The sequence below is a fragment of the Wolffia australiana genome, chromosome 19, assembly GCF_029677425.1.
Source record: "Wolffia australiana isolate 7733 chromosome 19, ASM2967742v1".
Taxonomy (NCBI): Eukaryota; Viridiplantae; Streptophyta; class Magnoliopsida; order Alismatales; family Araceae; genus Wolffia; species Wolffia australiana.
The window spans coordinates 4,902,848-4,926,512 of NC_135853.1; the positions used below are offsets into that span (position 1 = coordinate 4,902,848).

The 23,665-nt window shown below is 38.2% G+C and overlaps 1 protein-coding gene across 1 annotated transcript; it reads left to right on the top strand.

Annotated features, from left to right (window-relative positions):
* Nucleotides 1-865: 865 nt before the first annotated feature.
* On the top strand, nucleotides 866-12,494 carry LOC144715907 (uncharacterized). Its single transcript, XM_078590907.1, has 25 exons — nucleotides 866-1,098; nucleotides 1,227-1,290; nucleotides 1,363-1,430; nucleotides 1,509-1,584; nucleotides 1,710-1,781; nucleotides 2,112-2,199; nucleotides 2,283-2,541; nucleotides 3,374-3,489; nucleotides 3,581-3,798; nucleotides 3,871-3,899; nucleotides 3,976-4,078; nucleotides 4,165-4,255; nucleotides 4,327-4,513; nucleotides 7,281-7,355; nucleotides 7,449-7,902; nucleotides 7,977-8,035; nucleotides 8,577-8,652; nucleotides 8,730-8,801; nucleotides 9,107-9,194; nucleotides 9,267-9,525; nucleotides 9,610-9,725; nucleotides 9,834-10,054; nucleotides 11,830-11,858; nucleotides 11,934-12,127; nucleotides 12,207-12,494. Exons 1-25 carry the CDS (start codon nucleotides 952-954, stop codon nucleotides 12,397-12,399), a joined length of 3,354 nt encoding a protein of 1,117 aa, XP_078447033.1. The 5' UTR covers nucleotides 866-951; the 3' UTR covers nucleotides 12,400-12,494.
* The last annotated feature ends 11,171 nt before the right edge of the window (nucleotides 12,495-23,665 follow it).

The following is a 23,665-nucleotide window of genomic DNA, read 5'->3' on the forward strand; positions in this document are numbered from 1 at the left end:
CACTCTTTTGTATCTTCTAGAGCACGAGGTGTAGCTTGGCACCCCACGTGTTGGAGACTCAACCAATAGATTAGGTTATATCGATCTAACGTTAATTAATCTATATGATGATATAGTTAATTAATTTGGAAGGCCAATAAAGGTTATTGGTCCACTGGAGTCATTAACTAGACCGGTATATGGGCCTAGAAGGTCACACGCGAATGGTCTTTTGGACATCTGAAGATATACTTAAGTGTCGGGGTTTTTTATGAAAAATGCCACTAAGAATAAATAAGGAAGGCCCAGAACTAAATTCACCCAGTTCAGAATTGTTCAAGGAGCCTTCCTCTTCTTCTCCCTTCTTCCCACACCCCCTATCCACTCCCTATGCGATCGAGAAGACGTAACGACAATGCCAGAGATTGAACGGGGCTCGTCAATGAGAACGAGGAGATCTGACGTGCCGAGGACCGCGTGGATACGTCTAGAGGCTGCACACTTGAGCAGCTTGACTCGTCTCGCTCCGGCATCCAAGAAATCACGGGTGCAATCCGTGCACATGTTCTTCAATTCAATATTTTTATCGATGCCATTGGATTTGCAAAAGCCTTCCACTGCATATAGACCTCGAGAAACCAACATAAAGTTTTTGTTTTTTTCCATTGACTAGTCAACTTGACAAGACGAGAACAAAGGAATATGGTGCAGATTAGAACAAAGGAATGTGGTCCCAAGACAAAACTTCATTTAAGGTTTGTCTTTAATAATGTAGAATCTACTGGTTGGGGGAGGAGGGGGGTTGCGTGCATGTAACGACAAGTACGTTATATATATATATATATATAATTATTTTTTGAACTATACATGTGCGTTATATTATCATGGTATTATCTTCAGCTGTACTTCGTACTCGTAGAAGCGAGGAGAAGTCGAACGGAAGAGAACGGCAGAGGAACGATCAGAGCAGTGATGGGCTGCGATCGCGGCTATCTCCTGGGGCTTCTGGTACTGCTCCTGTCGCCATCGCCGTTCTCTGCGCTTGCGCTGCTCGAGGACTTCAGCCGCGTTGATTTCCCCCCGGATTTCGTCTTCGGCGCCGGAACCTCCGCTTATCAGGTGAAGAACAAGCGTCGCATCGAAAAAATCTGAAATTCATCGGTTTTTTTGTTTAATCATGGTGTAATTACAGGTCGAAGAAATCGGAAATTCATCGGTGTTTTTGGTTAATCGTGGTGTAATTACAGGTCGAAGGAGCTGTTGATGTGGACGGGAAGGGCCTCAGCATCTGGGACGTGTTCACGCACGCAGGTCTAATGGGTTTTCTTGCCTTTGCGTTTCTTTCGTTTTCTTGGTTTTGATCTTCTCTTTATGCTGATGCAGGAGCGGCAGGTAAGATGCTCGATGGAAGCACCGGGGACGTGACGGCTGACGGTTACCATCATTACAACGTTAAGAGATTGGAAAAGTGGTAGTTTTTTCTTGTCGCGGATGCTGGTTTCTGATTATTTTGGTATGTTCGTGTACAGGAAGATGTTAAATTGATGAGTGAGACGGGTTTGGAGGGCTACAGATTCTCCATTTCTTGGTCGCGATTAATTCCCAGTAAGAATATTTCTAGGATTATTGCTGATCCGGGCTAGAGTGATGGAAATTTCTCTAGTTTTTTACGATGTTTTTATTGAATTAACACTTATTTGCTGTAACTGCTGCTGTGATTCTTCATGCAGATGGCAGAGGTGCAGTTAATCCAAAAGGCCTGGAATACTATAATGGCCTTATTGACGAGCTTGTAAAGCATGGTGACAGCATCCTCCCTAATTTGTACCACTTTTACGATTTATTATCGTTGATTAGTTAAAATAATCTTTGATAATGGTGCTTAGGTTTAATTTCCTGAAGAAATAAAGAATATTGATCATCGACACATTTCTGATTTCCATGAAATTTCTGAAAAACGCTAATTGGTTTATGTTCAACAATCTGTAATGATCTTTTGTGCCACAGGTTACTCCAGAAACTTTCTGAAATAAACGAACTTCTTGAATTATGATGAAACATAAATTTTCTTGAATTTTATTCATCATGTTCTTTGACTTTGTAATATTCATCTTCGTGACATTCCTTGTCAGGGATTGAGCCACATGTGACACTATATCATCTCGATCTGCCTCAAGCGCTGGAGGATGAATACAATGGCTGGCTTAGCCCAAAGATTGTGTAAGATACATCACTACCTTAGATTTTTTCTGTAGATTTACAAGAAGAAAATTCATGGGTAACTGGGAATTTCGTCAATGCAGGGATGATTTTGTGGCATTTGCGGACTTGTGCTTCAGAGAGTTTGGGGACAGGGTTTCTCATTGGACGACAGTCAATGAAGCAAACATATTATCTGTCAGTGCATATGATCTTGGGGCCTTTGCCCCTGGCAGGTGTTCTCACCCCTTTGGATTTTTCAATTGTTCTGCTGGAGATTCCACGTTGGAGCCATACATTGTCTTGCACAATATCCTTTTATCTCATGCAGCAGTCGTCAAACTATACAGATCTAAGTACCAGGTGTGTCAATGTTGGGTTAGAATTTGAGGAAGAGGGGAAGAGAGAGAGAAAAAGAGTGAGAGAGAGTCTGGTAGTTAGAAAAAAATTAGAGAGTGAGAGAGAGGAGACATGATGCAAATCTTCCGAAGACTAGGAACTTTAATTTTTTTTTTCTCTCTTAGTTTAGAGGGCTGTAGGGTCATTCTAGTAGTTTGCGCCTTTTCTCATTATAAACAGGCAATCCAGGATTTTTGCTATAAACTTTACATATCTGTGTACCGGGTCTTGGCATATTGGGGCAGTATCCTTAATGTGAAGAAAGAGAGAGGAGAGGACGAGAAAGAAGAGACAGTAAGAGAGTAAGGAGAGAGAAGATAGAGGGAGAAATAGAAGAGAGATAATGGAGAGAGAAAAGAGAGGGAGAGAGAGAGAGACAAAAGGAATAGGTAGAGAGAGAAGAAAGATAAGGGAGGGAGGGAGAGAGAAGAGAGAAGGTAGAGGTAGAGTGTGAGAAAAGAGGATAAGGGAGAGAGGAAGAGAGAAGGTAGAGGTAGTGATAGAGAGAGAAGAGAGGATAAGGGAGAGAAAAGCGAGATAAGGGAGAAGAGAGAAAGAAGGAATATAAGGAAGCGGGAGAGAGAAGACAGAGAAGGATGGGAAGAAAGAAATAAGGGAGGGAGGGAGAGAGAGAAGGAAAAGGAAAGGAGAGATTAAGGAGGGGGAGAGAGAAAAAAGGGTGGGAGTAAGAGAGAGACAGTATTTTGTTGGAAAAAATCTTTATTTGTTTTCCTTTTGCTCTAGACTGCAAGATATTTATATTTTGGAATTTTTGCTTATTCCTAAATATAAACAGGCAATACAGAAGGGTATGATTGGTATGAATGTGTATGTGTTCAGCTTCTCCCCCAGAACTAATTCCACCGATGATCAAGAGGCAACTGCTAGAGCCATTGATTTTTACATAGGCTGGTAAGTTGACCCATGTTTGACCCATGCTTTCAGAAGAGTGTTTGACCCATGTTTTGGCCTATCATCCAGTCTAATTCTTTCATTCATCCAGGGTTTTGGAACCCCTCTTGTTTGGCGATTATCCAAAGAGGATGAAGGAGACTGTAGGATTCAAACTTCCACACTTTACAAAGACTCAATCCAAAAGCCTGAAAGGTTCCATTGATTTTATCGCCATAAATTATTACGCTTCTGTGTATGTTTCAAACGCCCCTTTTCCCAAGACCCGGGCTCAAGATTATACTGGCGATATGCGTGCTCTTCTTTCAGGTATTTATTCCTTAATAAATGATTTGTTATATTATGATGATGAGTATTTAAAGTTCTGCTTCTCCAATGCAGTTTCCAAGGACGAAACGCCCACTGCAGCTGTAAGTGCCTTTGCTTGTATCCTTTATTTTTTTTATTTATTGCTTGGCAGGCTAACCTCAAAATATTTTTTTGTAGTTTGTTCCATCAAGCATTCCAGTAGATCCAATTGGGTTGGAGAGTTTTCTGCTGTACTTGAAAGAAAGATATGGAGATCTCCCCATCTACATCCATGAGAATGGTTACATTTTCCTCTACAATAAAAAACTATTTTCTCGACATTGTGCCATTTGGGAAGATTAACATTCATTCTCAATTTTATACCAGGTTTCTCAACTCCTTACAACGTTACAGTGGATGATACAGGCAGAACTGAGGCACTTAAGACTTACATAGGGGGAGTACTTTCTTCTATCAGGTATATGAATATCTTTTATCCCCACTGGTTAGGAATGTTAACTTTACTGATAACATATAATGATTTTCCAGGAACGGTTCAACTGTGAGAGGATACTTTGTTTGGTCGTTCTTGGATGTCTTTGAGTTCTTGTCTGGGTATAAAAGCCGATATGGGTTGTACTATGTTGACTTTGAAGATCCGGATAGACCTCGGAAACCCAAACTCTCTGCGCGGTGGTACAGAGATTTTCTCAAGAAGGATGGAAAGTTGATGTCTGTCTGAGAAACACAGGTGAATCTAAAAGTCTTCAGTGGTACAGCTTCGTCCTGTTCTATCTAGAACACTTGGAAGTTTATGATTAATTGGTGTAATTATTGGGATCACCGACATGTGCTCAATACCATATACTGATACGTTGTATTGGTAAATTGTTGTATATAATTGATTATATGTTTTAGATGTGCTTATTTTGCTTAACAAAAAACTGCAGTTGAAGTTACGTGTGCACTTTTTTTATCTACAATAACTCAACGTTGAGTTTAATACCATTGTGATGCAGGACTTTAATTATATGTCCTTAATTTTGTCGGACGACATAAATCAGTAAGTTTTACTTCTCCTTTGGACGACATGAATTAATAACATTTCATTGGCCAAGTTTTAGTCGATTGTTATGAGACTTATCCTACCTTCAGAGCCGCCGAAGCTAAATGTGGTAGAGTGAGCTTAAAATAAACGAAATGTTACAAAATATCAGGATGATGATGACAATTTTGTCTAATCATGGCCTCTTGCCACTCTGGTTCTGTAAACCTCTCTCAGGCTAGAGACGATGGCCGGATAGTGATTTGACATGAAGATAAAGATGAGGACGAACAATCATATTCCTTGGTATTCATCCTTGTCTAGATGATGATGAAGGCTTTGCCTCGCCATTACCGTTCTTCATTCTCACTCTGTTGCTCTCACACAGATCACAAGAGAGGATGAAAGATGTACTGTTCAGTTCGGTTCAGGTAATGCAAATTTATTTTTCCCTCGGAGGGGGAGAGTGGCCAATGGTTCAAAATTGACAGACTGTAAATCTGTTGAAGGTTTTCTAAGTAGGTTTGAAAGACGAATGAAGATTTTGTTATCCGCTCTTTGAATTTTGACAAACCTCGTTAAGTTAATGCCAAGATTTGTTTGAATTTTTATTTTGACAAACCTCGTTTTACTATCGTAAGTTAATTCAAATATCTGGAATTGCTTTTCGTATTTTAGTTCATTTCTGTAAGAAGTGAAGTTACAAAACCAAACATTTTTGGTTTTCACATAGATCTATAGAGGCTAGAAATAGTAGCACATATATAATATTATTTTTCTATATCTATTTTAGTGCTTTTTTATAAAAAAAATACTTGATTAGAAACTCAAAAAAGAAGAAAGAAAGAAATATTAATATAAAAGATAAAGAGAAAAAGAGATAGAACAAGATTTGCCCTTATACTAATAAATATTTGATTGCTTCGCCTCCAAAGAAACTCACAACACCAACACCATTTATAATGCCATCAGTTATGTATGGATCCCCAAAATGTGAATTTACCTAATTTTCTGATATTGTGAATTACTATGTTTATATAGAAGGGTTAATAGCACAAAATATCCCAAACGTGTTCAAAAATCTGAGACTTATCCTAAACTTTTTTTTTTGGCACGGTATATCCCAAACTCGCTATGTCGACGACGACATATCCCAGTGATGATGTGGAATCCATCGTGGCTGCCAGGTGGATTTCCGGCCAGATTTTGACCTGGCGGGATCCACCTGGCAGCCACGATGGATTCCACGTCATAACGGGGATTCCACCTGCCAGAGAGAGAGAGAGGAGAGAGAGGCATTTTAGAGAGAGAGAGAGAGAGAAGGAGAGAGAGAGAGGCATTCTAGAGAGAGAAAGAGAGGCGTTCTAGAGAGAGAGAGGCGTTCTAGAGAGAGTGAGAAAGGGAGAGAGAGGCATTCTAGAAAGATAGAAAGGGAGAGAGAGGCGTTGTAGAGAGAGAGAGAGAAGAGAAGAAGGGAACGAGCAGGTAAATGAGAGAAAACTCACAGAATCGGAATGAAAGCGTGGTCGGGGTCGTCGACGTCGTAGTCAAGGAACAAGGCCACTCTTTCTCTCTCTAGAATGCCTCTATTTCTCTCTCTAGAATGCCTCTCTCTCTCCTTCTCTCTCTCTCTAGAATGCCTCTCTCTCTCTTATCAGAAATCACCTGGCAGGTGGAATCCCCGTTATGACGTGGAATCCATCGTGGCTGCCAGGTGGATTTCGCCAGGTCAAAATCTGGCCGGAAATCCACCTGGCAGCCACGATGGATTCCACGTCATCACCGGGATATGTCGTCGTCGACTTAGCGAGTTTGGGATATACCATGCCAAAAAAAAGTTTAGGATAAGTCTCAGATTTTTGAACAAGTTTGGGATATTTCGTGCTATTAACCCTATATAGAATAAATCACTTTCACTATAATTGCGCTTATAGAGCCAATTGTATACAGGAGTGGCAAATTTGTCCAAAGAAAGTCTTTTCATTGTAGTGGCTATTTTTAGAAATGAATTCATTAATTCTAAATTTTGTAAAGGTGAATAGGGTGATCCATAAAAAAGGAATGCTAAAGATATTCCCCCAAAAGCAATACCTACTGAAAAAACTTGCATTTGTGAAAAATTCATATAAATCTATGGACTCTTCTAAAAATTGTGTAGGAGCTAAACATTTGGATAAAAAATTCAAGTTTGTTTCTGACTGACCTAAAGGAATTCCAATTCCTCCAATGAACAAAGTAAATACTACCAATATAAGCAAAGGAAATAACACAGTATTATCGGCTTCATGAGGATACATAGAATTACTTTTTTTCAAAAAAAAGTAAAGTATCCCTTTTGATTTTTCACATTTGGATCGGTAGTTTTAGGAAAAAAAAACAAAATAATTTTATTTTCATTATAAGTCTTGATTGTTGAGAAAATGACATTTACTGATTTAGGTTCTGGTTTTCCCCATAGGGATATCGAATAGGCTCAAGTATTTTGAATTCCACCGTAATTTTTAAAAATGAACATGCAAATTACCCTCAAAAGGTAAGTAACTATACCCAGAAATTCATCCCTTTTTGGGTGAATATAGCGAGGTTTCACTACGTCATCCGTCATCCGTCATCCACCGGCCGTTAGCCCGTCATATTCCAACCGTTTGTTCATTTAAAAACTCGTGGTCCACAGTGGAGAAGAAACGAGGATGAAATTCTCACCAGACATCATCAAATTTGGGGGAGGAACGCGATTTCGACCGCCACAATTATTAAAGTTGCTCAGATTTTCATTGCCAATGACGTCTCTGTCGACTTTGTCGGCATCTCATTTGATAAGGATCGAGGAATTGAGGTTCGTTTTCTTCTGCTCCATTACTGCGCCGCGGCAATGAAGATGAAGCAAATGGGTGGCGAAATTGCGAATTTGCTGCTCATCCTGCTGTTTCTGTCGGCGTTGATCTCCGGGGATGGTCTCAGTCGGTCGGATTTTCCTCCGGATTTCATCTTCGGCGCGGGAACTTCAGCTTTTCAGGTTGAAGGGGCGGTGGATGAAGACGGGAGAGACGTTAGCATCTGGGACACTTACACTCATGCAGGTTGATGGAGTCAACCTCTTCTTTCTCTCGTCTGTTATCGTTTTCTTCTTCTTCTCACCTCGCCGGAAATGCAGGGGGGATGAGAGATGGCAGCACGGCGGATGTCACTGCCGATGGGTACCACCATTACAAGGTAAATCTCATGAATTTCTGCTTCTTTTGAAGTCTCTGTTGTAGGCTATATCAGTAGATTGCCGCAAGTTTTGGAAATTTGGTACCCATCTCTTTTGTAGCGTTCATGATGGAGATTTTTTTGGGGGTCTTCACGATGATTTGGTGCTTGAAATCTCTGACTGTTTAATCGGGTGTACTTGATTTTGTTTGGCGTTGTGTTTTCATTTCGTTTGCCCTCAACTTCTGATTTTTCATTCGTCTTGAATGAATGGACTAATACCGTTGATGAAATGAGGATCAAAGATTATCTTCTAAAATGTATAAGGGAAGATGGAAGCTTCGAATATTGAGCGTAGAATAATCTCATAATGTTATTACTATTAATCATATCGTTATGTATCACACTACACCTCAGAAAGCATGTTTAGGTTCATGAATTTCATGTTATATAAGTATACATAAAGTGGGAAATTTATTCAGCACGTGTACGTTCATAATTTCTGATCGACAAATTTACTGCAAAGCTTGAGCTCATGATCTTGTACCTGTTTCATCTTTAGGAAGACGTAAAGCTTATGAGTGAAATTGGCCTGGAGAGCTACAGATTTTCCATTGCCTGGCCCAGAATAATTCCAAGTGAGAAATCTGAATCCTTCTCCCTATATTTATTCCTCCTCGAACTGTGCGCAATGTAACAGCTTATTTTTCTGCAGAGGGACGAGGAGTCATCAACCCAAAAGGCATCGAGTTCTACAATAATTTCATTGATGAACTAGTCAGTCATGGTACATTCACTTTGATCTATCTACCTATTTATCTTTCTGTAAATCTATCCATCCATCTATTAACTTATCTATTTCTCCATCTAATGGTATCGATTTATATCTGTATATCTATCTATCGTCCGTTGTATATATCTGTCGACTTATCCATCTATTGGTCTCAATATCTATCTATCTGTCCATCTGTACCATAGTCTGCTTGTCTGTCTATCTATCTATCTATCGATCAATCACTTAATCTATCCGCCTATCTTCTTATATATCTATCTATTTTTTCATTAGTTGTGCCTGACACGAACTTTGGACAGGGATCCAACCACATGTCACATTGTACCACTTTGATCTCCCTCAAGTGCTAGAGGACGAGTACGGTGGCTGGTTGAGCCCCAAGATCGTGTATGTCCAGAAACATTGAGCCTATGATTTTCGTTTGACCCTGGCCCTAAATCTTTTTATCATTTCCTGCAGAGATGACTTTGCTGCCTTCGCAGATGTTTGCTTCAGTGAGTTTGGTGATCGTGTCTCACACTGGACAACATTTAACGAACCGAATATCTTGTCGATTGGTGCATATGACCAAGGGATCATCCCCCCAAATAGATGCTCTAAACCATTTGGACTCTACAATTGCACAGCAGGGGATTCGACCACGGAACCCTATATTGTCCTTCACAACTTTCTCTTGGCTCATGCAACTGTTTTTGACCTGTACAGAACAAAGTACAAGGTAAACGCCAGAATATAAAACTATGTATTTATGCATCCAAAATTATTGTGACTCAACATTTGTTACTATGTTCAAATGGTGTAGGCAATTCAGAAAGGGTTAGTAGGAATAAATCTTTATGCTTTCGTATTTTACCCTCAAACTAACAACTCAGCTGACCTGGAGGCAGCCCAGAGGGCATATGATTTCATTTTTGGTTGGTGAGTGACCATTGTTTCTTGGCTTTTCCTGTCATTTATGTTCTTTTTTCATGTTTTTTCATGCTGTTTCTGGAAAATGTTGCTTATGCTCCTCCGTTGGTTCAACAGGGTTCTTAACCCTCTTCTCTTCGGAGACTATCCGAAGGCTCTGAAAGAAAGAGCAAGATCAAGACTTCCATCTCTTTCAGATGACCAGTCCAGGCTTTTGAAGGGCAGCGTTGACTATCTCGGCATTAATTACTACTCATCCATGTACGTTTCAGATAAATCTGACACACATGGATCCCATGCGCAAGATTTCTTTGGTGACATGGGCGTCCTACTTTCAGGTTCTACTTTATGTCCTTTCTCCTAAAAGAAAGGACCCTTCTTATGCTTGTTATGCAGGCTTGTTATGCTGCCTTCTGTTGATTGCCGATCTCACTTGCTACACGCTGATGGCGAGCTCAGAGTTTAGGGTTGCGGTGAAGAGAAAGATTGAACGAGAAAAACACTTACTTTCTTGTCTTAGGTCTTCCCATACTTATGGGATTACGAGTGGGCCCACGTTATTGGGCCTATTGACTTACAACTAATTAGAAGGGAAAATAGGGAAGAACAAACAGAAATAAAAGAAACAAGACACGTCCGACTAACACCTTCATCTTCATGTTTCATCTGCATGCAATCTTCATTTGTGCGTAGTCTCCTTATTGCTTGCACTCGCTACTTTTTACTGGTACCATATCTTTTAACTTGTAGGGTATCCAGTAAGGTGCCCGGTCTCTTAGTTGGACCGATTATTTGATCATTATCATCAGCCTTCCTGGTCAACAGCTGAACTATTGACTGTTTGATGGCCAACTGTAAAATATCAAAATAGAGAGTATTTGCCTCGGACCTTTATGATGAATGCCTCTGCATCCTTTTTAGTAGCAAATAATGCCAGTCAGGTGGAAGGCTTGGAGAGTGAGATGTGATCCTGCACAACCAGTTCAACTCCATGGAATCTAATGTTATGAATGTTGTGCCCTATATAGACTCATGCAGTCATGTATCGGATTGTGATACATTCTGATGTGTCAATATATTGCTCCCAATTTGTTGGAGAAGAAAAACCTTCAATAAAGAAAATTGTGGTGAAAATATATTGAAACTACAGATGAGAGAGAGTAGAAGTTTTATGAGAGTGAATGAATGAGAAGGGAAGAGCTTGGCTCTATCGACTTATCTCCTTTAGTGAGGAGGATCTCCCAATGCCCCAGACTTCCATTGCCTTAGCAACAACCTTTTTATTGATTGGCTTGATCCCTATTCAAACTATAGATCTGCGTTTTGTAGCCTCAGCATCCTGACATCCCACTTTATTTATTGGTGACACGTGCCACTCAGCTTTTGTGTGTATTGAGAATTGAGCAATAGAAGTAGACAGGTTCTAGATAATGGACAGGTGAGGAGCCTGTGGGATGCTTCGAACATGCTCTATTTCTAATAGGGTGATATTTGACAACTTTGCCTCCTTCCTTTGATAATTCCTGGCAGAGAAATAATTTAGATCTCTTCACCTATCTTCTACATTAGATGTTTTCTCTTCTCTCATAGACTGTTATCTTCATATGTTTTCCCGTTTCTTCTTCTGGGCGTTCCACAGTGAGATCTAAATTCAATGAAGATGACCAGTTCTTTGTTAATGCAATTTGGCTGTCCGAAGGGAGGTCCAACCGTAGAAGCAACCCTTCCATTAAAACTTCTCACTCATCTTTTCCTCAAAATTTTCACATACCATGAAGGGGGTAAAAATCTCCGGCTCACAAATACTGAATCCCAATAGAGAAAGGAAATGGGACTATGCTTCCATTGTACAAGCACTTCAGCAGAGGGAAGGATAAAAATCTTTCTCACTTACTATTTATCTGCGAACCCAAAAATCAGGAAAAGACAATATGACCCTTCTTGTAACTCATGTTTGTACCAAATTTTTGTTATCCAATATAAATAAGTACGGTCTACCTAAAAATTTCCTTTAAATCTTTAGAGTCTATGGACTTGAGATTTCTACTGACTTGAGTTCTCCCATGATTTTCCTTTTTTGATATCTTACATAAATCTTGGTGAGAGGTTACAGCATCGAAGAATTCAACTACGCATGAAAAGGTTGTCACTCTCTTATTTATCTTTTATATTATCATTCTCTCTGGAAGCAGAGTTGCTTACTTGTTCTTGCAACAGTTCGATCCGACAGATTTACCCGCGGATTCAGATGGCTTGAAAAGGCTGCTGCTAGACTTCACAAGTAAATATGGGAACATACCTATCTTTGTTCATGAAAATGGCGTCGGTACTCCATATAATGTTACAACTAATGATACTAAACGAATTGATGGGATTAAGAGTTCCATCGGGGGAGTGCTATCTGCGATCAGGTTACCCTTCTCCCCCATAAATAATTTAACTGAGTTTATACTTTGATGTGCATGTAAAATATTGTTTCGGTTGTTTCAGGAGAGGATCAAATTGCAAAGGGTACTTTGTTTGGTCATTCCTAGATGTCTTTGAGTTTCTTACAGGCTTCAAAATTCGGTTTGGTCTCTACTACGTGGACTTTGAGGACAAGAGCAGAAGGCGCCAACCCAAGCTTTCTGCATTATGGTACAGAGATTTTCTCAAAAAACCGGTCAACTTGGCTTCATTTTAAACTGTGAATGTTTAAAACAATGTTATACTTCTTGTAATGTTTATCAAGTCTCTGCATTTACCCAAAAAATCTATCAAATTTCAACATTCTTGGAAGGTTCATCTACTCTGCAGTAGTATAATATTACATTCTCCTAATGATGTCAGAGAATAAATGAAATGTAAAATGCAAAGTCAAGGACCCGACTCAATATGACAGTAATGCACTTGATTTATTATTATAATTTTGTAGATGCCACGTTTTGTTTATCTGGTTGAAACCTGATGGATCTCAGAGGGTGAAATAAAGAACAAAACAATATTCGAATCTGAATAACAAGAGTTCCTCAGTGTTTGGCTTCAGGGTCAGCCATTCAATGGTGCACGAATCGGTTGCTCATCCAAAGGAACGACTTTAATTTTTCATAATTCAAATTTTAGTTTGGCATGACTCTTAAGGCAAGAGGTTACTATATCTCATTAGAGGATTATTTGATTTTATTTACTTAAATACAAGCCTCAGATGGTATTTTCCGTCACACCAATCTAAATTAAAATACTTTGATGATATTTAAGTTTGAGAAGTTATTGGCATCAATACAGATCAAATTCATTGTTGAGACTAATCTAACATTATAAATTGAAGGTAATCAGTTCTAGATAGTTGTAATTTGGAACTTAGTAGATTTTGAAAATTCGGAGTTAGTTCATTAAATGGAAGATTATTATTATTTTTGTTATTCTGACGTCCATGAAACCTACTATATCCTACCCAAGGAGAACTTCAAAGAGCACTAACAAGTGGTGTTTTTGCGTTTGATTGCTGTTGCCAGAGACATAGATCTGATCCCTAATCTCTCGCAGTTTTGCCTGACACGTGGAAGCAAACTATTTTGTTATTTTAGTGATGTGGTAAATGTAATTTGCCTAAATCAAATATAATTTTTAATTTTGTAAACTCACTCAAATATGTGTATAGTTGGAGGGAGGTCGTCTCCATAGAGATTGGCCTTTAGAAGTGAATATAATGGTTTAGTCAGGAGGAATTAAGGGTCAATATCTATATGATTAATAGGTAAATTATAATAATGGAAAGTGGGTTTATAGGCATAACATTTACTAAATATTTTTAAGTTTTTTAATGAAGGAAAATTGGGGGAAAAATAGATAAATCTGTCGACATCCGATAGGTGTTCGATAAAATTAAGTTTCTCTTCAAATCAAACAGAGATTAACTCAATCAAAAGATGTTCATAGACTCAATAAAAAGTGAAATTTGCTCAATAAAAAGTTTCTCTCCAGATCCACAGAGGAAGAGTGCCAAATCTCCCCTGAATTGAAGAACAGGGGTGGAGATGTTGATCGCACCCCCTAGCCTCGGTTTGTGATTTCCTCCTCTTTTCTCCTCCGTGCTGGTGTAGTTCCTCCTCTTTTCTCCTCCGTGCTGGTGTAGTTCCTTCTCTTCCTGAAACTTCTCTGGTGCCGTCCAACTTCCTGAAACTTCTCTGAAGTCGGTTGAACCATGGAGGAGCTGTCTCGACTCCGAAACGCCTGCTCCAAGCTATGAAATGGTCTTTGGCGTTGCCTCTCCTTCCGACGATGAGAGATATTTCATTAAGTTTTCAAAAACCCATTTAAAGGGTCAAGAGAAGTTCTCTCAACCCCTCTCCCCATCGCCTCGATCTAATCTAGTGGCTCTCTTAGAGCCAATTGGATCAGTCAGCAATCCTCCCATTGCGACCTCTGCCAGCCGATCAATGAGAAAGATGTCCAGGGGAAGAGAAGGGCAGGTTTACCCCCAGCTGTCCAATCTCCCTCATATGGGTCCTACGGTGGCGATTTAGTTGCAGTAGTGGACCCCTCTATTTACAATGTACCCATGTGCCCAGTCAGCATAGTCGTCATTGAGTAGTTCCCTCTCTAATTGGTTCATTCTGTGCACCCACCATCCTCATCATCAGCTATTGATGAATCAAAGTCTGCCAAAAAAGAAACTAATGCAGATTAGAGTGAGATATATAATGGACTGTCCGATCTCCTTACAAATATTGGACGATCGAAATTAAAACTCTTAAAGATTGGCCCATTATGATGCGGACTTTGGGCCAGGTCAGCTCAATGGCCAATCATATTTTATTAATTCCCTGGCCCGCTGAGCTGTGATCCTTATTGTTGCATATTGGCCCAGCTTGGCATAGGGCTGAAACAAAGGGATTAGAAGCTATCCCATATCGATAAATTTAAAAAGCAAAAAAGTATTTAAATTCTGATTAGGAGTATCAGTTGAATATATAAAAAACTTCCCCTCTCACGTGCATCTATGGGCCATGTTCTCTGTTATGGACTCTAGTAATAGGCTTGTGTGGCCCCACTTGTAAGAGCCAGGAAATGGTACATGGAGATGAACATGAGTGGAGTGGAATTGATGAAGGAGATACCACACTGTTTGTAACAAAGATGATGATGGATAGACGTTGATGAGCGACAGCGTGGCGGCAAGTCATGATGATTTTATCTGTTGCCAGGCGATAGAGATGGAAGCAGATATGCACCGACCAAAAGCAAAGTTGGAGGTCACATACGTGATGGCAGAAACCTAGGCTATCGGCCATGATAACAGAGCAAAAAGAACAAAGATGTGAGTTAGAAAATGAAGAGGATCCCACTAATTTCATCATCACAGGACCAATGGGCCAAGTGGTGTTTTTTCTTCATGCATATTGATCTGAATGTCAGTTCTTTAATCCTTCGTTTTAGAGTACACGAACAGACCCAAATGATATTTGGAATGAGCACATCACTCTACTAAGCGTAATTAGGAACATAATCCAATAGGGCTTTTTTTACATTGATTGAGGGGGGGTTCTATTTATAGATACAAGAAGGTGGATCGATAGAGGATAGAAATGTGGATTCAACATCAAATATTTAGCCCAAAAATTGTTCTGGATCATTAGATATCATCGTTTCAATTTGGAGCAATCTGAGACATTCAATTTTCTCTCTCCTCCGAATTGTATGACACATTGCCAAGTCGCACAAACTTTCAAGTGTGGAATTAATTAATTCATTAAAAATATTTAAATATAATAAAAATTATATTTTTTGACTTATAAATTTTTTTTCTTTATGAAGCTAACTTCATAAAATTCCATAAAAACACTAGAAAATCCAAAGAATCAGAATATGATATTAAAAATATAATAAATCCCTGAAATAGTTAAATAAATCTAAATCAATATTATCTGACTTTTTATTATTTTATTCATGAAATTAATGTCAGAAAATTATGTCAAAATACCACAAAATATAGTAAAAAAATGAAACTCATTCTAAAAGTGAAATAAATTACTTCAGACTTTAATAAAATGGATTTATGATAATTTTAATGATGATAAAAACATAAAGTACATGAAATTACTTTGATATTTAGCATGTTATTTGTGAATATCATTTTACCAATCAAGGAATTTTGAAGAGTAAAATGTACCTTCATCCTTTTGTGAATTGGAAGCAATCCATATCCATTGGTTTTCCTCTTGGAATTTGATATCTCGGCTAATATGAACTTTTCCTGTCTCTGGGTCATAACATTTGTATCATTGGGTTTTCTCCTATCGTGTTGATTTTTTAATATTTATACAAGGGTGTTTACATGGGCAAGTGATCCAAACATTCTAAAATGTTCCACGTTTGGATTTAATCATGTCCAAACTTCATACAGTGTGGAACCATCCAGTCTTTTCGTGGTTGCTCAATTCAATATATATACTCTAGTATTAATATGTCTTGATGCTTTTATAGGCATGACAAGAAATCTCCAGATTTAGCTAGAGAGTTCCTGCAAGAGAGAGAGAGAGAGAGAGAGAGAGAGAGAGAGAGAAGGCTCTTGAAAATACAGTCAAGGAATGTCTTTTTAGTTTCTGTTGACCTCTCCAAAAAGTTCTGGAATAATCATATCATGTCTTGATGCTTTCACTTTCAAGATAGAAATTTTACAGTAAAAGACTAACAGATACATCATGTGATCTATAGTTTACTCAAAGTTTTAAGTAAGGAAGAGTCATATCACAAACTTTCAGCCTGGTCAATTTTCCCAATTCCCTCCTACGACTGCATACTTATTGCAGGAGTTCCCTTCTCGTGGTATCCATTTGCAAGAAGCAGATCTATCAGTTTATCAACCTCTATTTCATAACATTCTATCTTTGATTAAAACTATTTATTCTATCCATTCATGTATCAACCTATCTATTTTACTTTGTATCAGTCTATCTTTCTAGATTGCTTTGTGTGTATTTATCTTTCTTCATAGATTTCTATCCATCTCTCTATATATCTTTGTATTTAAGGATTTCTCTATCCGTTCACCCATCCCACGCTACACTTATTTATTTATCCTTGGCTGTCTATGGAACTATATTTTCAGTCTGTCTATCAGTTAATATACATATATGCATTACTTTGTATTACTTTGTCTGTATCTATCTTTGTCTGATATAAACATATATATCACTTTTTACTAGTTTCTTATGTTGTGTCTAATGCAAGATTTGAACAAGGAACCAACCTCACGTCACATTGTTAAATTATGATCTCCCTCAAGTGCCTGAGGATGAGTTTGGTGGCTGGTGGAGCCCAAAAATCATGATTTTATTTCACGAAACATCAAACCCATGATTTTATTTCAATGGTTTTGGTGGTCGTGGAAATATATTTGTTAATTTCTTACTGCAATGATGATTTCATCACCTTTGTTGATGTCTCCTTCAATGATTTTGGTGATATTTTCTTGCACTAGAATAGATTTAATGTACCAAATGTCTTCTCAATTGACACATATGATCAAGGTTTCTTTCCCCCAAACAGATGATCATGCATGTGTGTACTCGTCAACAATACACCCAGAAATTCAACCACAGAACCCTGCATTGTCCTGCACCACTTCCTCTTGTCTCCTGTTTTTGTTGTTGCTTTGTGCATAACAAAGTATAAATTAAAACCCCATCATTAAATACTATACATTTCTGTTATTCTTTGTGAATAACATTTGTTCTTTTGTTTAATGGCATAGGAAATTCAGAAATGGTTAATAGGAATAAATGTTTATGCATTTGTATTTTACCTTCGAATGAACTCCTCGGCTGACTTAATGATAGCCCAATGAGCAATTGATTTCTTGAGTGAGTGGTGAGTTAATAGATTTTTTACTCTTTCTCTTAGCTCTACACTTAGTGTAAAAGCTTTCTCATGATCCTGAAAGTAAAAGCTTACTTTATATTACTTTGTTTGATAGTAGGTAGTAGGTATCTTCACCCTCTTATCTTTGGATACTACCTAGAAACTATGAAGGAGAGAATGGGTTCAAGACTTCCATATTTACAAAAACCCAGTTCATACTTTGAAGGGAACCATTGACTATTTTGGCATTAACCACTACACCACTACATGTCTAAGATATAGCTATCACAAAATGATTGGGTGCTCAAGATGTCTACGGTGACATGGCTGCCCATTTTTCTTGTAAAGTTCAATGTTTTCCCCTATTTTCTTGTAAAGTTTTCTAAAATATATTTGACATTCTTGAACTTCAGGGCTTGATTTCATGGTTAGAAGAAGAGAATCTTTGTTAGTTTCATGGTTAGAGGAAGGAACCTTAGTCTTAACTGAGTTTGGTTTTTATTCCCACAAGGCAACTACAAGAGACGTGGGCCTCTCTCTACCCTGTTCCTATCTCTCTTCTCTTTCTTCATCTTTCCATCTCTATCTATATATCTCTATACCATATATCAATCATTCATGTCAGACTACCATCACCCAAGGAGACACACGAAGGGAAGAAAAACATTGAAATGCACTTTCTGCATTGTGGTACAAAGATTTTCTTAACCAGTCAAGTTGGTTTCATTGTAAACTATGGAAATTTAAAACGATCTTATTTTCTTGGGAGGCTTATGACATAGCTATATTTTATTGCACTCTTCTTATGATCGCAAGTAATAAATTAAATGTAATATTCAATTTCAAGGACATAACTAAACAAGTTTTACATGGTTTGAGTTTGGTCTACAAAAAGTTATATGATGATCCACTCAAACACTTGAAAACGATGTTGGTGAGCTTCCATTCTGAAGTGTTATGGTGTATGGTGATTTTTGTTGGGTTCTATAGGCCTAGATCTGGATGAAAATTACAAAACAATTCACATCGGAAGACTTTAAGCAAAATCAAACAGCATCAAAAATCATTAAAATGAACAGTCTGTGCACAGATCACATTCGTGATTTTTTGGATCCCAGAGTGAGATGAGTCGAGCTGCTCAAGTGTGCAGCCTCAAGATGTATCCACACGGTGCTCGACATGTCAAATCTCCTCCTTCTCATTGGCGAGCCACGTTCAACCTCCGTCGCCATCGTTACGCCATCTCAATTGCATCGGGAGTGGAGAGGGATCATGGGGAGAAGGGATAAGAAGGGGAAGGACCCTCAACAATTCTGGCCAAGGTGAATTTTGTTCAGGGCCTTCCCCTATTTATACTAAGTGGGTATTTTTCATAAAACACTCAAGACGTAAGTATATCTTCCAACGTCCAAAAGACCATTTGTGTGTCACCCTCTAGGCCCATGTATCAGTCCAGTTAATGACTCCAGCAGTCCAATAACCTTAATTGGCCTTTGAAATTAATTAACTATATCATTATATAGATAAACTAATGATGTATCGATTTAACCCAATCGATAGGTTGAGTCTCCAACACATGGGGGGCCAAGCTACACCTCGTGCTCTAGAAGATACAAAGGAGAATGTATCATCATCGATTACTGTGTATATGTATTCTCTCATCCACTTGATGCTCCAAGGACGACTTAGGGTATGGTCAACCATCAAACTGTATAGGCCATGGTGGGTAGCAGCCAGGCACAACTGACTCTCTAAATTCTCTTGGAAAATATAGTGTCCAATATTCTTTCTCAAAGGGCCTACCCAACTATTTCCTCAAACTCAAATATACTCAAACTTTCACTGCAATTACGAAAGCTGCTTGACTTATTGCACAAGATCACACCGGTTGTGCTTCTCAACTATGGATTTGACCCTTACAAATTTAGCCATGTGATAATCTAGTGTTAGAGCCAAGTTTACAAAAGAGGACATTGTTTGATTTTGTGGCCTTGATCTGGATGATCATAATGATTCCATGCATTGGAAGAGTTATAATGGGATCATAATGGCATCATTAAAACATAAAATGAATAGCCCTTGCACATATCGCATCCATGATTAATTTGATCCTCGAGTGAGTCATGTGGATTTGCTCATGTGTGCAACCTCTAGACATAGCCATGTGATCCACGACATGTCAAATCTCCTCCTTCACCTTGATGACCTCTGTTAAAGCATTTTCACCATCATTACACCATCATGATCATATCGAGAATGGAGTGAAGCTGTGGGGAGAAGGGAGAAGAAGGGAAGGCTCCTGAACAAATCTAGCCTAGGTGAATTTATTTTCGGACCCTCTCCTATTTATACTAAGTGGGTATTTTTCATCAAACTCCTGAAACTTTAGTATATCTTCTAACATCCAAAGACCATTTGTGTGTGATCGTCTAGGCCCATGTATCAATTTAGTTAATGACTCCACCAGCCTAACAGCCTTTATTGGCCTTCCAAATTAATTAACTATATCATCATATATATTAATTAATGTCGAATTCAACCCAATCAATAGGTTGAGTCTCAAATTCGAGGGGTCCCAATCTACACCTCATGATCTAGAAGATATAAAGGAGTGTGTAATCAACTCACTCATGGAACCTGTTCATCATCGATTACTGTATACTCCCTCATCCCCTTGATGGTCCTAAGATGACTTAGGGTATGGTCAACTATCAAACTCTAATCAGTCATCCAAGTTAGTACTGATGCATTCGAAAATCATCGGAGAACTCTTCTCTGATATTTCACTGCCTTCGCCAAGGACTTCGTCGCATCGTCCTCCATGAGCTGTCACCTCTTATAACAAGGGTGGATGATCCCATCTTGACCACTCAATCGTGTTTCTGAACTTCTTGATGTACCCGAACTAAGGCCGTTTGGAATCCCATGATTAGCGACTCATTGACCATAGTCAAAGTACAATTGTCTGTCCACAAGACGTCTTTGGTATCTCAGGTTTAAGGACCACTTATACAACCGTGACATGAATCGACCTAATTGACAGTTCGGTATAATACCATTCAGGGATTTGTACGGATCAAGTTAGTGAATTATTTCCATTAAAGAGCACCCAATATCTATCCTTAGTGTCTCCACACTAATGGCTGTGGGACCGACCATACTCATCATATGAGTGAAGCTAGAAATGGCTATGGGACCGACCATACTCAACATATGGGAGCATTTACCTGCACGAAGCATGTCAACCAATACCTATGAGTCTGATTCTACGACAATGTTGTGAAGGTTTCTTCGAGGACATGTGAGATCTACGACAAGATGATTCCTTCCTTCCCACTCTTTTCTTACTTGTTGAACAAGTCCTTCGCCAGCCCATCGCACAAGTGATCATTCATGTCCCTTTTTTCCAAGAGCGAGAGGGCACTCTTCTTCCATGCCCTTATTCACCCTAATTATTCAAGAAAAGTTTGCTTTAAAATCTTTCCCTCTCTTTGTGGATGACACAATACTCTTCCAATACAGGATTTATAAGTATTATCATTACATATGTGATGCACGACGACAAAGATGAACTGAAGGCAATCCTAGGATTGGGTAAATCCAGCCACACGATTGATTCAGACTTTAAAATATAGATAAAATAATGATGGTATTATCCCTTTCCTTAGTTATTGATAAACCAGAATTTGGGTTAAATAACTCATTTAAGGCTCTGATTTATGCAACAATATTTGTAAAATTTTCCCTACTTAGAATTGGGGAAGGGTCGAATCCTCAAGGAGCAGGTAATGAAAGAGTAAACTATAATTCAAACATATTTTGAAATAACTTTATTTGATGATTTTATAATATTTTTTTGGATTTTTAACTATTTTTTAAGGAGAAAATCAACTAAATGATAAAAAACCAGTCAAAACTATTTTAAATAAATAAAATAAGTATTTATGTTGTTTATTATAACTTCTAATAATTCATTAAATTTTACGAATTTTTCTAGGGTAAGAAAAACTTTAAAGATAATAGAACCTTAGGCCGCATCCCGCTGTGAAATTGTGGGAGAAATTAGTGGACGAAAATCGCTGTAACTTTTGCTACATGAGAAATTTTTTAGTGAAGTTTGATGCGTTGGAAAGCTTGAAGTCTAGGCTATCTCTGAAATATTTAACTAGATAAAATGGTGAGAAAAATCTAATCAAAACTTTAGGAGATCATACGAACCTTGTTGTCACGTCCCCAAATGGCCAAGTGGTGCTCTTTCTCCGAGAATCTTGATCACCCTTGAACTCTCTCTCCCACACTCTTGTAGAAAAAGAATGGATCAATGGTCTGTTCTATTCTCCCCTCTCTTTGTCTCTTATATTGGATTTATGCTCCCAACTTGTAATTGGAGGCCCAGTTGACCCGATATTTAAGGAGCTTTGAATTGATTTTTAGAATGGGCTTCTTGTGTATTGGGCCTCCTCTCTTTATACATTTGATTTCTAATTTCCTCCCATTTGGATCTCAAATTCACCATTATATTTACCTAAGTCCTGTTTATAAAATAAAACTCCAAGAAGATATGAGAAATCCACTTCACTCTAAATACTCAAGTGGGGCTAGTCTAAAAAATTAACAAAATATATAAAAATAGAACTTAGGAAAATAAATCATAAATATGTCATTTTATCCTTAAATGGTGAATAATGCTAGTGCAAATTTAAAAATATTTGGTAAAAATAAAGTATAAAAGCATTTTTTATTGATCTAGTTTGATGTTATCATTTAGTGTGATAAGAACTCCAATTTTAAAATCTCAAACAATTGGCTGTATGAAATAATGAATATAGTTCATTAACATATTCCACCAAATCTGATGGCAGTGGAAAACATCTATGAAAAAAATGGAAAAAATAATGAAATAATGTAGATTATTGAATCGTTCCTAGCATAGCATGATAGGATGATAGGGAGAGTCAAATTGATTAGGAACAGAAGGGTGGAGGATGGTGCTCTTTGATGAGCCAAACAGGATATGGACATGTCTTATATGGTAGAAGGCAGCGTAAGAAGCACACATCATGCGCGAGTGGAGGCAGAAACACTAAGGGGGGTGTGCAGCAATGCAAGAGGGCATCACATAAGGTAACACCAGACTATGGTGTGTGGTGATGCAAGCTCGCAACGTATCTGATGGTCGTGTGCAACAACACAGTAGGGTGGCATGCAAGGTGATGTGCTAGGGGACACATGATGACAACACATTGGGATACATGGGATGGCGTCACACTAGGAAACATAGGATGGCAACATGGTGGCACAAAGGTTGGCACACAAAAGGGCATTGGAGAGTAACACAATGGGCAACATGGGGTGGCATTACAAGGAAATGCAAGAGGCCAACACATGACAACATGAAGGGGTGGCATCCTGAGAGCACTTTGGATGTTTCAATGAACCTCATGGATATGGCAACATGTGATGTGAAGGCATATGCGAATATGGAGGTGACAGAAATATTTATGGCCTATAATGCAATCGCACATTCCAGATCTCATTCATTGATCATTGATACCATGTACTCATTATAATGCACGTGTCATTCTTAAAATGAAGTCCATGAATACATGGTCTGACTTAGTGCATTGTGATAGGATCATAGTACATATCACCAGACTTTAGACACGTATTCTAAATATTCATATTCAAATGATAATTTCTCTGGATTTAAGTTGGACATTAAATATCCAAATAGAATTCTTTGTATAGTCCTACTCGTATGATGAGTGACGTATATTATGTGGTCGTCAAGCCAATTGCACCTTGATAAGTCAAAATTTAGGGGTTTTAAGTCATTTTTTTAATTCAGACTTAACCAAAAATATTTACAAAAATTTCCACTTAAATACTCTATGATAAATATAAGTCAACTAAGGACTCGATTTATAGTGAGGCAGAAATATAATTTCAGAATTTTTCTTAAGCTTGAAATGAAGAAATGAGTTTAAAAATGAGAGATATAATTTCTGGGATTTTTATGGATTTTTATCCAATTTATATAATTTTCTATGATTTAAGTTGAAACATAAATACAAGAAAACACTAAAAATATTTTACACTAATTTTCA

Coding starts and splice junctions, on each gene's coding strand:
- LOC144715907 (XM_078590907.1), top strand. CDS start 952: ATGGGCTGCGATCGCGGCTATCTCCTGGGGCTTCTGGTACTGCTCCTG. Junction 1,585..1,709: donor TTGGTCGCGATTAATTCCCA/GTAAGAATATTT, acceptor TTCTTCATGCAG/ATGGCAGAGGTGCAGTTAAT. Junction 4,256..4,326: donor GGAGTACTTTCTTCTATCAG/GTATATGAATAT, acceptor ATGATTTTCCAG/GAACGGTTCAACTGTGAGAG.